The 14,159-nt window shown below is 43.3% G+C and overlaps 2 protein-coding genes across 4 annotated transcripts in view; one reads left to right on the top strand and one right to left on the bottom strand.

Moving 5' to 3' along the window:
• Positions 1–268, bottom strand: part of ERCC8 (excision repair cross-complementation group 8) — a 35,950-nt gene extending 35,682 nt beyond the window's left edge. For both annotated transcript variants that reach the window (XR_001414409.1, XM_014965069.1), the window contains exon 1: positions 144–268. Coding sequence is in view for 1 of the 2 variants with exons in the window: in XM_014965069.1 (XP_014820555.1) it covers positions 144–220 (77 nt within the window). In the remaining variant the exon portion in view is untranslated. The remainder of the gene's footprint in view (positions 1–143) is intronic.
• Positions 269–356: 88 nt separating this feature from the next.
• Positions 357–14,159, top strand: part of NDUFAF2 (NADH dehydrogenase (ubiquinone) complex I, assembly factor 2) — a 61,797-nt gene continuing 47,994 nt past the window's right edge. Inside the window, exons 1-2 of one of the 2 annotated variants that reach the window (XM_014965029.1) lie at positions 434–568; positions 9,608–9,712. In XM_014965029.1, coding sequence (XP_014820515.1) covers positions 9,667–9,712 — 46 coding nt within the window. In that variant the 5' untranslated portion in view covers positions 434–568; positions 9,608–9,666. Of the gene's footprint in view, positions 569–9,607; positions 9,713–14,159 lie in introns of both variants that reach the window. The other variant, XM_014965028.1, reaches the window with a different exon arrangement.

Here is a 14,159-nt window from a genome sequence, read left to right as displayed (position 1 = left end):
CCGCTGGGGGCGGGCGAGGGCCCCCGGGTAGGAGGAAGCCGGGCGCTGCCGCTGCGCCGGCCTGAGACGGCCGCTCCAGGCCTCTCCCCTCCCCGCCCCCGCCAGCTCCGCCCCAGCCCCGGTTCCCCTCCGGTCCCCGCTACCTGCGGGTGGACTCGGCCCGGCGCAGCCGCACTGGATCGTCGAGCCCGGCCTGTCGGGCCGAAATGAAGCCCAACATGGCAAGGCCGCGAAGCCACCCGACACCGCTCCGCCATTTTGGGCCAGAGGTGGCCGGGATTGGCTCGGCGCAGGCCGGCCTCCACCAATGGCGAGCGGCGTTGCTGGCATGCCCGCCGCCGCTTGGGGCGGGCTGGGGGGGGAGGAGGAGGGAGCCGGTGTGGTGGCGTCGCGGGGCTCCGTTGGCGGCGACCTTGGCCGTAGCGGTCCCGCGTTACTGGGATGGGCCGGCCCTGGCAGGCGCTGCGGGCCCTGCGCCTGCGGTTCTTCGGGCCTGAGAAGGAGCTGGTGGGCACCGACCAGTTCGGCAACAAGTACTACCGGGTGCCCAAGCACGAGACCCGCGCAGGTAGGCAGCCGGGACGAGGGGGCGGCCCGAAGTGGAACCACCCGGGGGTGGTGAGCACCGAGCCCCCGGCGTTGGTCCTGCCTGGTGGGTGACCGCCCTGGGAGCCGGAGCGGTTCGGCTGCAGCTGCTGCCGCCCCGTTGCGGATAAAGAGGGACTCCTCGGTGGAGGAAAGGGCTCAGGTGCTGGGGGGGGCGGAGGGTGGGCCCCTTCTGTGTGGCTGCTCTCGGAAATACGCTCGGATTCTCCTTGGGCTGATGCTCTGATGGAAGAAAAAGGCCTAAATCCGCTCATCAGAAGGCTTCAGAGCGTGGCTGTCACCCTGTGGTTGGTAGGTAGGTAGGTGAGCAGCAATAACTAAATTCACTCTTCTTGATAATTCAGAGCACTTCTGCATATGATATTAAACGAATTCGTCTAGGTATGTTCACTGCACTCCTGAGGATAAGGCAGTTTTCCCCATTTCTGCCTGTGTTCCAAGAGCCTGGACACTCTTACAGCGTGTTCTCACGTCATTCTCTACAGATGCTATACACTGTGCAGCTATGTCTAATTTTTTAAAGGCAGCTTTCCTGAAGGTGCACGTGCTGTAGTATTTTACATTCCTGTCTCCTCTCCCTGCACAGGCTTGTTTACCTGCTTGCAGTACTCCACGTGTTTTGTATCCACTAGAGCATCCCCCAGGCAATGGAGACTTTCTGCTTGGTATTTTTCAGAGTACAAGGAGAAACAGTCTGAGACTGTGCAGTCGCTTAAGTCAGTGACCCCCTTTTAGGAAGGAGGGAAGGGGTACATACGTTCCCTTCAGAAACAAGTAGTAGCTTCTGGAGTTATGTTGCCTTTAGAGTGGTTCCCCTGACTTGCTTTGCTCCTTAACTTCATGATCAACTGGTAGTGACTTAAAACAGGTCTGCTCAAGCAAGTGGTTGGGAAGAACATGTGAAGGTGCTTTTGTCAGCAGTGTGTTCTTCCTCTGGGTTAATATGACAGTCTAGCACTTCCAGGCTTTCTGCATCTTCCTTTCGTCTTTTGCTCATCTCACTGTTGACTTGGTGACTTTGGGGGGTGTACAAAAAGCTGGGTCTTTTAGCATATGGGAAACAGTAAAAACTACAGTCAGATTTCTTATGGTGATTGCTGCAGTCTCAGTCCTTATTCACCAGTGAAAATGACTTGCTTTATCAGAAATACTAGCAGTCTTTTTCTCGATATTTGAATTTGTGCAGGCATGCCTTTCACAGTGAAAGCCCTCTGCTGAAACTCTGATCTCTGTATTCAGAATTTAATTATACAGTAGTTATAGTGCCAGTAAGAGGGCAGGGGAGGTGGGACATAACTATGGAACATAGCAGGAGCACAGTATAAGAGGCTTTTAAAGTTAGTAGTGAATAAGAATAGTTGTATCTAAGAACATACTGTGGTAGCCTTTATGTTTCCCAGCTTTTTTTTCAGATGAACTGTAGGAATGGAGTGTAACACTTCAGAGGTGGAGTTGCACTGTTTTGAGCAGGGAGGGCTGGCTTTTAAATGCTCTGCAGTTGCAGTTCTGTCTGAAGTTAGTGAGGAAAACACCTCTGTAAACCCTAAAGCTCTTGCACATGTAGCCTGTTTTAGTGATACAGATGATACAATGCAGGTCTACTGAGTTATTGGTGTGCCACTGTTACTGTATATTCCTCTCTCATTCTTGTCTTGCTTTCTTTGTGGGCTAGCTGTGGCTTAAAGCCTAACCCTGCAGCATCAGCAGAGTGAAAAAACTCAGAGAGCAGTAAGCAAGACTTCCCCACACTAAGAAGAAATGGATGGTGAAACTTTTTTCATGAATGTGTTCAAACTTTCCTTTTTATTCTGTTGATTTGTTCTGTGTTATGTTAATTGCTAGAACTCACTGTTACAAGCAGACACCCTTGACCATGAGATGTAAGATCCTAACAGTCGTTAAGGAGGGAGGGGAAATAAGTAGAATGAAAACATCCTACTTGAGGGAAATGGACTACAATAAATTCAGAACACAGACAGGAGACATCCTGTGAATGTCTAAGGAGAATAAGTGAAAAGGTGTGTGGGACAATTCATGTCTGTACCTTCCCCAACTGTTAAAAAGTATAAATTTCCCTAATATGGGTGAAGGCTAAGAGTTATAGCAATCATGAAAATCATGAAATCATGAGTTTTCAGTGACCTCAAAAGACAAAACACCTCCATGAATCAGGTTAACTGGCTCGGGTGCTGGAAAAGTAGAAGAATATGTACTACCTCCTAAGTATATTCAAAAGGTGCTGAGTAAAAACATGTGAAATTGTTGGTTTGACAAGATAGTTCTAATGGAAATTGTTTTCTGAGTGGACAATGCTTTGATGTTTTTTAGACCTTTTTGTGTGCAAAATTTAAGACTGTGGTTTATGAATTTGCTCTGTGGGTTGGAAATTGTTCTTGGAATAGTCAGAAATGTTACCATGTCAGCTGGGAGAGAGTATCCAGAGGGATCCACCAGCTGGCTGTTGAAGTTCAGAGCTGCTCAAAGTTTTTATTAGTGGTTTGGATGAAGAAGAAGAAAGTATTTTTATTACATTTGCAGGTCAAACTATGCAGGAGGAAGCTAGGAGTAGCTGTGAGCATCTTATGGCAGGTCAGCTGTCATATGATTCAGCTGGGGGATCAGTTGGGATAAACCATGCCTATTTCTAAACAAAATACATATAATTTAATGGTTAGAGGTTTCAGAGTACATGGGTCTACACAACTGACAAATTTTCTGTAGTACACAATCTACTGTATTAGTACTGTTACAAATTTTATTTCTGTATTCTCTTAATTTGGATACCCATTTTCTCCCTCCATTTCCAATTTACAGATTATTATCCACTTTCTTTACAAAACAGCCTTCCTCATGAGTGTTTATTATAGTTTTAAGAAATAGTCTTCCATGAACCTTGCCAGCCTCTTGCAGCCAAAACCCCTTTGTACTTTGGGTTACTTGGATGTAGGAGGTTCTATATCTGTTAAATTTCACCACCCACTGGTGACTTATTTCAACTCTAATTTGTGCTTTTACTTTTGCGGATGGCAATCCTTGTGGTGTCAGCAGAGCAAGCATAACTAGGTTTGGTCTATTCCAGAGCAGGGATGTATGCCAGTCCTCCCTCAGTTTTGTATTACCTTGTGGTAATACACAATAATAATAATAATACTAATAAATGTGCCGAGGGTAAGTCAGTTAATTCTGTTGCTGGGGGAGTAATCACAGATGGTTACACCCACTGCCTCGGGTGGTGGTAACTAACTTGCTCTCTCCTTACTACATTTTTGAAGAGCATCCTGTCCTGGTCTCACGTGGGCTCAGGAGAGTCACATCAGGACTTGCAGGCTTTTAAAACTTGTGAAGAAATTAAAATGTATGGGATTGGGAAGGAAACTTATTTTAGTGTACAGAAACTAGAATGTACACATGGAGAAAATTTCTGGAGCTCAGTTTTTAAAGAAATCAGGAATTTAAAAGTGCTGAGGAAACAATCCTGTCTTTTTAAGTTTTGGAGAGCATTGTTTGTTGCACATTAGGAAAATCTGCAGTACATACTGTTCATATCTTATCCTGTGTCCTAGTCATATAGGGAGCAGTACATGAAGGGAACAGCATTGGAAAGAAAATTAATTGTTGAGGACCCCTTGTAGAAGCGCTCGGCTGTTGTGTACAGGTTCCACTGCAATGCAAAGTGTGTCTGCACTGTGCTTTGCTGTCCTCTGGAGCTGGGGAGGACTGAGTAGCTCTAGCAGTGCCAGGCCTGGTCTGCTTTATCCCTTTGGACTGTACTCAAGCAAGTAAGCTTATCAAGAAAGAGAGTGCAGGACAACTGCTGCTTTCTCTTCCATGTCTTGGACACGGTAGGTCTGTCAGGACCAAGCTGGCATTTATTTTGGACCAGCAGAGAGATCCCACCTTCAGCTAGAGGTAAGAATGAATGGCGTAGGTAGTGTCTATGTCTTCTTGTGCTTGAAGTTAAAGCCAACTGACAACTTTTTCTTGGCCTGCCCTGGTCCTTCACAGGGGTTTAGAACAGAAGTACATGGAGCCTATGATGTAAAGAATTCATGTTTACTTTCTTTCAGTTGTGGATTGCTCTCTCCTGCAGTCAATCCAGAGTCCAGGACACTCTTGGACCCTCGGGGTTGAGACTTTTTTTCAGGTGGGAAGATAATATCAGCTTCACAGTCGAGTCAAACCTTCAGCATTATGGTAAAGTAGGCTCATTTGGAAGAAGAGATGACTGTATTTAATGACATTTTGCAAGTGGTATTTTTTTGCAAGATTACCTTAAAGTGATGACAGTGATTAAACAGTACAACTGTATCATGCTTGTCATGAGAGGAACATCCAGCATAACTCATTAACTCTGAGATGACTCTTCAGTTGCCAGTCCTGAAACTGGATGCGATAGCAGATGAGAATAGACAGTTGGGTAGTGGTGATTGATGACTCATTTCAGTATCTCAGACAAGTATTTCACTAAACAGACTAGATTTATCAATGTAATGCATTTATTTTTCTTATTATATAACATACTGTCAGGGCATTGCCATAGCTTTGCTACATGATGAATTGCTCTTGCTGCAGAACATGGAGTGATACTTAAAATGTTCATATTTTTTTAATTACAAAACAAATCCCTCACACAGTTTATACATTTATTAAAGCCAAATATATCTTACAGGAAATAGATGATTCCATTTTACATTGAAAATACTTTATAAAGGCTCTTCATAACCAATTTATTAAAAAATGTGTGAAGATAAGAGGCAGTAAATATTTAAGGTCTAGCATGTGTTTTTCATCTTTTCTAAAGGCTGATTAATGAGCAGCTTATATTTAAACTTTTTCAATATCTTTGTACTCTCACTTATTATAATGTTTAAGAGTTAGAATGAGTGCTCTGTGAAATACCAGCATATGCAATTTTCTATAAGAATAGTGGATCAGCAACGAGAGGGTAGTTTCTTTAAAAGATTATGTATCAGTGCTAGAAACATGGCTCAAGTTTTAAGGTTCCCTATGGGGAAACAGCAGACTCGGGTTTAACTTGATTTGGAGCTGCAGTTTACCAGGAGCAGCTGGAAAAAGCCTCAAGCATTCTGTATTCCCTAGGTTTTTATATGTTGCATAAACTCGGCACTAGGGGCATATGTGGCCTGAGCCTGTGATGATACAAGCTTTAAGAAAGAAACTGTCAAGCTAAATGTGTTTCTCAGTCCTCTGTGATTGTTTTTATTGCTGCTTGTCTTCTGTTTTAGAGAGTGGCCTGTTGCCTTCCTCTGCATCAGAAGCGTACAGCAGAATTTCTACTTTTCTTCGAAATGTGCTATAAAATAAAATTTTATATTGAAGACTAGACTGGAACATTTCTGTAATGCTTTATAATGAATAGGATAGAGTGGAAGGAACATCATCTACTCTCCAAAGTGTATCTTTGGAGGTTAGAGTTATGGTTTTCTTTTGACTCTGAATTTTACCTTTCTCCCTAACAGAAATGAAGTCAGTTGCTCTGAGGAAGAGGCAGAAACTGATTCTGATTGTATGAAGCATTCATAAACTGATTATCAACTGCTGCAGATAATTGTACAGAATATTGCAGAGCATTTAAAAATCTTTTGCAAGCTAGTTTTTCAAGTGTTGGTGGAAAGCTAATAAACTTAAACTTATTTTAGTTTTACATGTTTAATGTGAAGATACTAAAGAAACACAATTTAAATTTTGATTAATGAATACAAAACCAAATGTCAAAAGACTTAATTATTTTGGATACAGAAATAAGTGTATTGAGAAAGTTTGGTTGTTTTTTTTTTTTTCCACAGTTTTTATTCAGATACATCCTCCCACATCCAGTAATAGGTAGCAGTTACAGGATTGTCCAGATGGTGGCAAGGTTGTTTCAGAAACAGTGCGTAGTGTCAGCTCACTGGATATTCCTTTCGGGTGAGACTACGCAACAGAGAAACCTAGCTCTAAAATAATTGTGTGTATGTGTGTTTGTACAGAAATAAAACGTGTATTGCAGGCTGCTGGCTTCTAGGACAGTAATTCTGGAATGACAAAATAGCTTTTCAGCTGTGTGATACATTACGCAGCAAAGTAATTACACTGAAGAGCTCACTGCAGATTATAAAAGCATTAATATTTGAAAAACAGTGTTTGGGTGCAGCGATATGGTTTTCCTTCAGCTGCCAGAAGTGATCTTGCAACAAGCATGGTATGTTAATCTCACTGACTTGAAAACCAGGAATAGCAATAAGTAGTCATACGGACAGGCAGTAACTTGCATGTTATCTCTTGCTATGGTCAGATTTGGTCCTCAGTGTGTGTATTGTGTTAAACTGAGATGCTTATCTTACTGAATTTTGCCTGCTAGTATTGAGTTTCATATGCTGTACATTTGTTACTTTTAGTTATCGTGGGTTTGGTTTGAGCCTGTTTTGATTCTTTCAGTAGAGGTGTGTGGGGAGATGATGGTTTGGGTTTGTTTTTTTCAAGGTGTGTTTGATGATGAAGAAAGAAAATGTATTTTTAATTACCTTGTATTAATAGCTTTCTTCTACTGTATACAGGAAAAGAAACAATACGGTACTGGATAGATACGTGTTTTTAATAGGTGGAAAAATTTTAGCTGATTTTATTAGTCATGCTGATTTAAACAGCTGCCACCGGCAGGGTTGAGAATAACAGCCCTGTTGGTGGTTGCTACAAACATGTTTCATTAGGCATATCTTTTCGATGAGTTAAAATAACTATAGGGTACATGTGCTGCCTTGATGAAGTTGCTTGCACTTTGTTTTTCCTACCTGTATATTAAAAAGTGATTCGACTCACCCCTACATCATTCCATTATAAGTTAGCACATATGAGCCTGTTTGGAGTTCACAGTGGCAGAAAGAGGACAAGTTGTTCCGTAAATAGAGCTTTGTTGCTTTCCTGTGAAACTGTCAATCATCTTGCCCCCGTGTTTCATTCTTTGCAACATGATCACTGGAGCTGTGAGTGTGTTGTAAACATGATCATTATCAATCAGGATTGTTGGCATATCATCATACCTACTTTATGGTTAAATGCTATCATTTTTAGTTTCACTATCCTGAAATGCAAGGAGAATTCAACTTATTTTTCTGGATCCAAAGGAGGAAAAACATTGATCATTAAGATGTGTAAGAACAAATAATATACTGTGATACTGTTTAACTTTTTATCAATGATACAGACAGAGGAATTAAAGGCACCATCAGCAACTTTGCAGATGACACTAAGCTGCATGGTGTTGTCGATGCACCAGAGGGATGGGATGTCATCCAGAAGGACCTGGACAGGCTGGAGAGGTGGGCCCAGGTGAACCTCATGAGGTTCAACAAGAACAAGTGCGGCATTCTGCACCTGAGCCAGAACAATCCTCGTCATCAGTACAGACTAGGGGGTGAGGTATTAAAAAGCAGCCCTGAGGAAAGGGACTTGGGGGTGCTGGTGGATGAGAAGCTGGACATGAGCAGGCAGTGTGCACTTGCAGCCCAGAAGGCCAATCACATCCTGGGCTGCATCAAAAGATGCATTGCTAGCAGGTCCAGAGAGGTGATTCTTCTGCTTTACTCTGCTCTGGTGAGACCTCACCTGGAGTATTGTGTGCAGGTCTGGAGCCCTCAATATAGGAAGGACATGGACCTGATGGAGAGAGTCCAGAGGAGGGCCACGAGGATGATCAGGGGGTTGGAGCACCTCTGCTATGAGGACAGGCTGAGGGAGCTGGGGTTGTTCAGCCTGGAGAAGAGGAGGCTCCGGGGACACCTAATAGCAGCCTTCCAGTACCTGAGGGGGCTACAGGAAGGCTGGGGAGAGCCTGTTTACAAAGGCCTGTAGTGACAGGATGAGGGGCAATGGCTTTAAACTGGAGACGAGCAGATTTAGACTGGAGATGAGGAGAGGGTTCTTTACTGTGAGGGTGGTGGAGCACTGGAACAGGTTGCCCAGGGAGGTGGTTGAGGCCCCTTCCCTGGAGATATTCAAGGTGAGGCTCAACGAGGTCCTGGGCAACGTGGTCTAGTTGGGGGTGTCCCTGCTGACTGCAGGGGGGTCGGACTAGATGACCTTTGGAGGTCCCTTCCGGCCTGGACCATTCTATGATTCTATACGCTGTATAAAGCTTTAGGGTGTGAAATTGTATTTGCAAACTCAAGAACAGGTTTAACATAGCAGAGACTTGAAGTGTATCTGTAGGTGGTACAGGAGACATTTTTCTAATATGTCTGTAAAATTAATTTCATCTCATTATATATGACTTTGGGTTGATAAGACTGCAAATGCTGTGGAAATGCTTTGTTAATTGTGATTTGTCATTTAAAAATTTTTGTTGTCTACTTTTGCTGGTACCTTGTTTGGTATATCTTTTTTAGAAACTGTTTATTACTATAAAATAAGATTAGAAAGAAAACGAGAGCAAGCATTTAAACAAAAGCGGTGGGGCTACATGACAATTTTGGAAAAGAAGGTAGAATAGAAGCGTAAAGAGCTGAACAAAAGAGTGCAGTTGAGAAACCAGAGTAAAAGAGAGGTTAAATATAAGGAGCTGAGGAAGGTTGGCGTGCTACCCTGTGGGCCACTGTAACCTTTTCAGTCTCTCCTGAAGAATAGAGAAGGCGGTGAGGAATTAGGTTTTTCTGCTCTGTACAATAAGTTTTTTTGTGTTCTTTATAGATCTTTAAAATACCAAATAAAGTTTCTGTCATAAGAGGCTTGATCATTTTAAGGTCAGATTTGCAGAGATAAGAACTGCTTTGCTTTGAGGAGAGGGAAGAATCTGTTTCATGCTCTGCCTTTGGGTACAGGAGTTGCACAGAAAGGAAGAAGACCTAAAAATGAGTGTGATAGGTTGAGGGAATGGAAATGATGAAATAGGGAGGTAAGATCTTCATATCTAGGTGTCCTTTGTTTATGGCCACAGCATATGAAATTCAGTGTGTTATCATTTCATTCTTCTTGACATGAGGAATAATTTGTCTAACCTCCTCAGTCTAGGTGATCTGGAGGCGCCATGAAGGGGAACTGCAGTCACTGTGAAATCTGCTTCTGATGAGGAGAGGTCAAAGAAGGGGTGGATTCTGGCAGATTTCTGCAGGTCAGTGCAGTAGGAATTGAAAGTGTCACAAGCTTTGGAATTCATGAAGATGTTTTGTACCTGTAAGAGAGATATTGGACGCAGGGGTGAGGGAAAGTTGGTCCACAAAATTGCAACCAGAAAAGTAGAATGGAAAGATACACAGCGCTATGCAGCAGGATGTCCTCTGCAAAGCCTGAGCTGGAAAATGAGCAGCTCCTGGGTCTGACCTAGATAGGTAATAGTATGGGATAAAGTCCAGAAAACTGGAGCCAGGATCCCTTGTGAACCTTAAGTGAGGTTGACTCAGTTGATTCATGTAAGTTGGCGGACAGTCTGCTTAACATGAGCCAGCAGTGTGCCCAGGTGGCCAAGAAGGCCAATGGCATGCTGGCCTGTATCAGGAGCAGCGTGACCAGCAGGAGTAGGGCAGTGATGGTGCCTCTCTACTTGGCACTGGTGAGGCCTCACCTCAAGTGCTGTGTTCAGTACTGGGCCCCTCACTACAGGAAGGACATTGAGCTGCTGGAGCGTGTTCAGAGGAGAGCCACCAAGCTGGTGAGGAGTCTGGAGAACAAGTCATACAAGGAGAGGCTGAAGGAACTGGGCATGTTTAGTTTGGAGGAGGCTGAGGGGGGATCTCATTGCCCTCTACAACTACCTGAAAGGAGGTTGTAGAGAGGTGGGTGTTGGCCTGCTCTCTCAAGTGAATAATGACAGAACGAGAGGAAATGGTCTTAAGTTGCAGTAGGGGAGGTTTAGATTAGATATTAGGCAGAATTACTTCACTGAAAGAGTGGTCAGGCACTAGAACAGCCTGCCCAGGGAGGTGGTGGAGTCACCATCCCTGGAGGGATTTAAGAAACGTGTAGACGTGACACTTCAGAGCATGCTGTAGTGCCTGAGATTGTTGGATTTTGTCTGTCTGTGTGTGGATGTGTTGGTTTGGGGTGAGGGTTGTTTGTGGGGTTGGTTTTTTGTTGTTGGGGTTTTTTTGGTTGTTTTTTTTTTGTGGTTGGACTCAATGATCTCAAAGGTCCCTTCCAACCATGAATATTCTGTGATTCTGTGAAGTTTGCTGTTGCTGAAAGAGAGATGCCTCGTTCTTTCTTTACCTTCTCTCCCTCAAGCTGGCAGTAGCACTCATGAGTGCTGTGCCAGTTTAACTCAACACAGGAGAAAAAGTTGAGCAAGAGGTCTCATGAGCTATGGAGCTGGGACACCGGAGGATGCTGGAACCTTTGAGATAAAAGAGGTGGGAGTTTGGTGACTCTGGGTGGGGGAATTGAAGAGACTGTCCAGGGGGACACATCCCTTCTTATGTAGCTTAGTCCTCAGTGTTTGTATAGGATTACCTATGAGGTTCTGATTTTTGTTTTGTGTTAGAACAAAACATGGATTTTTTTTTTTTTTTTTAATGTGAGAAAGAAATGGTAGTATTTGCTGAAATTAAAAGGTTAGTGGGATTTGTTGTTATGATAACAGGTTTTTGGTAGGTATATGAAACACTTTTCCAGTCCTGGAAGAAGCCATTTAACCCTGTAACCAGAAAAGGAGGTTGCCAAATTGAGGATTTTAACAGACTTTATAGGAAATCTCTTTATAGAAATCTTTATAGAAAGCTTTTGAGGAGCTCCTTGTCCATGCCAGGCCATGAGAGGCCGAAGGAGGTACAAAGGCCTGCTCTCTTTGGGGATCATATTAATTTTTAAACTTTTAAAACAGCCAGTGTATTCCGAAGTGTGATTAACTCTGTCGCTCTGTCCTCTGAAACAGGAATACCGATTGATTTGCAAAGAGAATGTACTTCAGTTGTTCACAGCTTCCCCTGAGTAAAAGAAACGTGGCTATTCCAAAGCAGAGTTAGAGCCCTTGGATGCCAAACCACTATAGCCTACCAAAATAGTCTCAACGTACCAGAAAACGAGCAAGAAATGTGTAAATTGTGTAAGTCCCATAGTTGCCAGCTAGTTGGCACCTAATGAGCAGAGAGTTGAAGTAAGGGACAAACATGGGGCACCCAGGCACCTTGTAGCCAGTTACTGTCATGTACAAAAGAAAGAGCTTCAGCCAGTAACCTCTTGACCTCTCTCCTGAGTGACAGCTGTGCGCTGGCTGGCTATGTGATTTTTATGAAATGTGATTCTGTATGTCTCTGAGCTTGTAATAAACTTATGACAGTAACCTTTTGTATGAAGTGTACTCATCAAAATATCTTATAGTAATGCATTTGTGAATTGCTAAAGTACATAAGACATCAGGGCTTTTAATACAAATTGCTGTCTCATGACCCAAAAAAGACTGCATTGAGTTTAATCACATGGTTGCATAGCTATAAAAATTAGTTTGCCATGGGAGTCATCTTATTACAGTCAGTGTAGTTCTAGGGGAGGGACAGAGAAGAGGCAAACACCCATGTTGTACTCCCCAAGGGAAGATGGAGATGTCTGAGATACTACTGTGCCGGAAGTCCACATCTAAAAGATGAGTTCTCCTGGGTAGGGGAGGAAGTTAATAGGGCTAGTAGAATCTGTTGTGTCAGTAAATGGTTACAGGACTGGTGCCACAGCCAGGGTTTGGTTGCTTAGGCAATGGGACTTGCTTTGAGAAACAAGGTCTGCTGGGGACTGATGGGGTCCATCTGTCAGAGAAAGGGAAGAGCACCTTTGGTCAGAGGCTTGCCAAGCGTGTGAAGAGAGCTTTAAACTAAAGTTGTTGGGTAAGAGGAACCTCAGTCCACCCCACTCCTACCAGCATGGTGCCAGTGCCAGCAATAGATGCCCAGAGCCTGGAGAAGGGTCACAGGTCAGCAGGAGAGCATCTGGAGTGCAGCACAAAGGAATTCCAGCCACTCCAGCCAGTAGGTCAGCTTCATCGGTGGCCCGACTTAAATGCCTCTATGCAAACTCATGTAGCATGGGGAATAAACAAGAGGAGTCAGAGACATGTGCATGCCTGCAGGGCTCTGATCTTACTGGCATCACAGAGGAGTGGTGGGATGGCTCCTGTGGCTGGAGTGTTGGAATGGGAGGACAGGCAGGGAACACAAGGAAGGGGTGTCACCCTCTTATATCAATGACTGGCTGGAGTCCATGGAGCTCTGCCTGGGGATGAATGAGGAGCTGCCTAAGAGCTTATGGGTCAGGATTAATGTTCATGTTCACAGGCCCTGGTTCTCATGCCACCCAGATACCTGTTGGAGGGAGAACACAGAAGGGCATAAGCGATCCAGGAGGTTCCTCGAATGTGTTAATGGTAACTGCCTTCTCCAAGTGATGGAGGAGCCAATGAAGAGAGGTGCCATGCTGGACTTCATTCTCACCAACAAGGAGAGAGGGCTGGTGGGGAATATATTTCATTATTTTCTTTTTTTATGTTATCTTTTTAATATTACAATTTTTTAATGTTTTCTTTTTATAATTAATAATTAATTATAGTAGTTATAGTTTTCTATTCAACTCTAAGTCTCTGTCCCTTATTTTCTCTGCCTTCTCTTATGGGAAGGGAGACAGAGATTAAAAGAGATCATCTGTTCGTTTATTGGCCAGCCCAGCCCAGCCCAAGCCACAGTAACAGCTTGGTTGCTACCCTTTAAAAGGGTATGTAATGAAATGCTGGTAAAGCTACATTACCTCTGGTAATCAAGACAAAAGAATTGGTGATTAAAATACAACAACATGCAGACTCTGGCCTCTTTTGAGCTAAAAGAGATTGTGTTCTCTCCCTCAAGTGTTCTTGGATTCCTGTAGATGCATTACCCTGGGTGCAGAGTTCATGAAGGAAATCTTTCTATAGTAGGAAGGTATGGCATAATGTGAAGTAGGAGTAGAGCTACCTAAATGTAAATGGGGAATTAAGTGTAAATAAATTGTGTGAGCTAAAAGAGAAGGAAATGATAATCTGTGATAATTGCATGATGAAAGCAAAAAGACAATTTGATGCTTTGTTCTGTTCAGATGTATAAAGTGCAGATGCAGGCCCTCTTTATAGACAGGTGAGGGAACGAAATAAATTTTACCCGCTTTTCTTTAACAATGTTTTTGTTTGTTTTTCTTATTTTGGCAAGCATGTCCTGAGACCAGGTATGGCTTCAGTGACTGGCTTTCTGGCTGTCTGGGTGGAATAGTGGAATATTAAACAGTCTAGATAAAACATCGTTACGCATTACTTAATGCCAAAGTTGCAGCTACCAGGTCATGTGTTCTGCGTATTGATCAGGTGTGAATTTATATAGGCTGCTAAGTGGATTATAGGCATCTTTACTCTTACACTGACATTGTTGAGTGTAATGCAATAGGAGTGATGATTCCTAGTCATTGTTTCTGGTGGCTACCCTTACTGTATCTTTCTCCCTTCAAGCGTTTTAAAAAAAATTAGGAATCTCAAATATTTAATTTCCTCCTTACTGCATTTTCATTATCTGTAGAGACCTGTTTTCTTACTCCTGTATTCTACCAAACAAATCTTA

The sequence above is a fragment of the Calidris pugnax genome, unplaced genomic scaffold (genome assembly GCF_001431845.1).
Source record: "Calidris pugnax isolate Ruff unplaced genomic scaffold, ASM143184v1 scaffold273, whole genome shotgun sequence".
Lineage (NCBI taxonomy): Eukaryota > Metazoa > Chordata > Aves > Charadriiformes > Scolopacidae > Calidris > Calidris pugnax.
The sequence above is the reverse complement of the archived record's forward strand: the minus strand, read 5'-3'. Positions and strand labels throughout refer to the sequence as shown.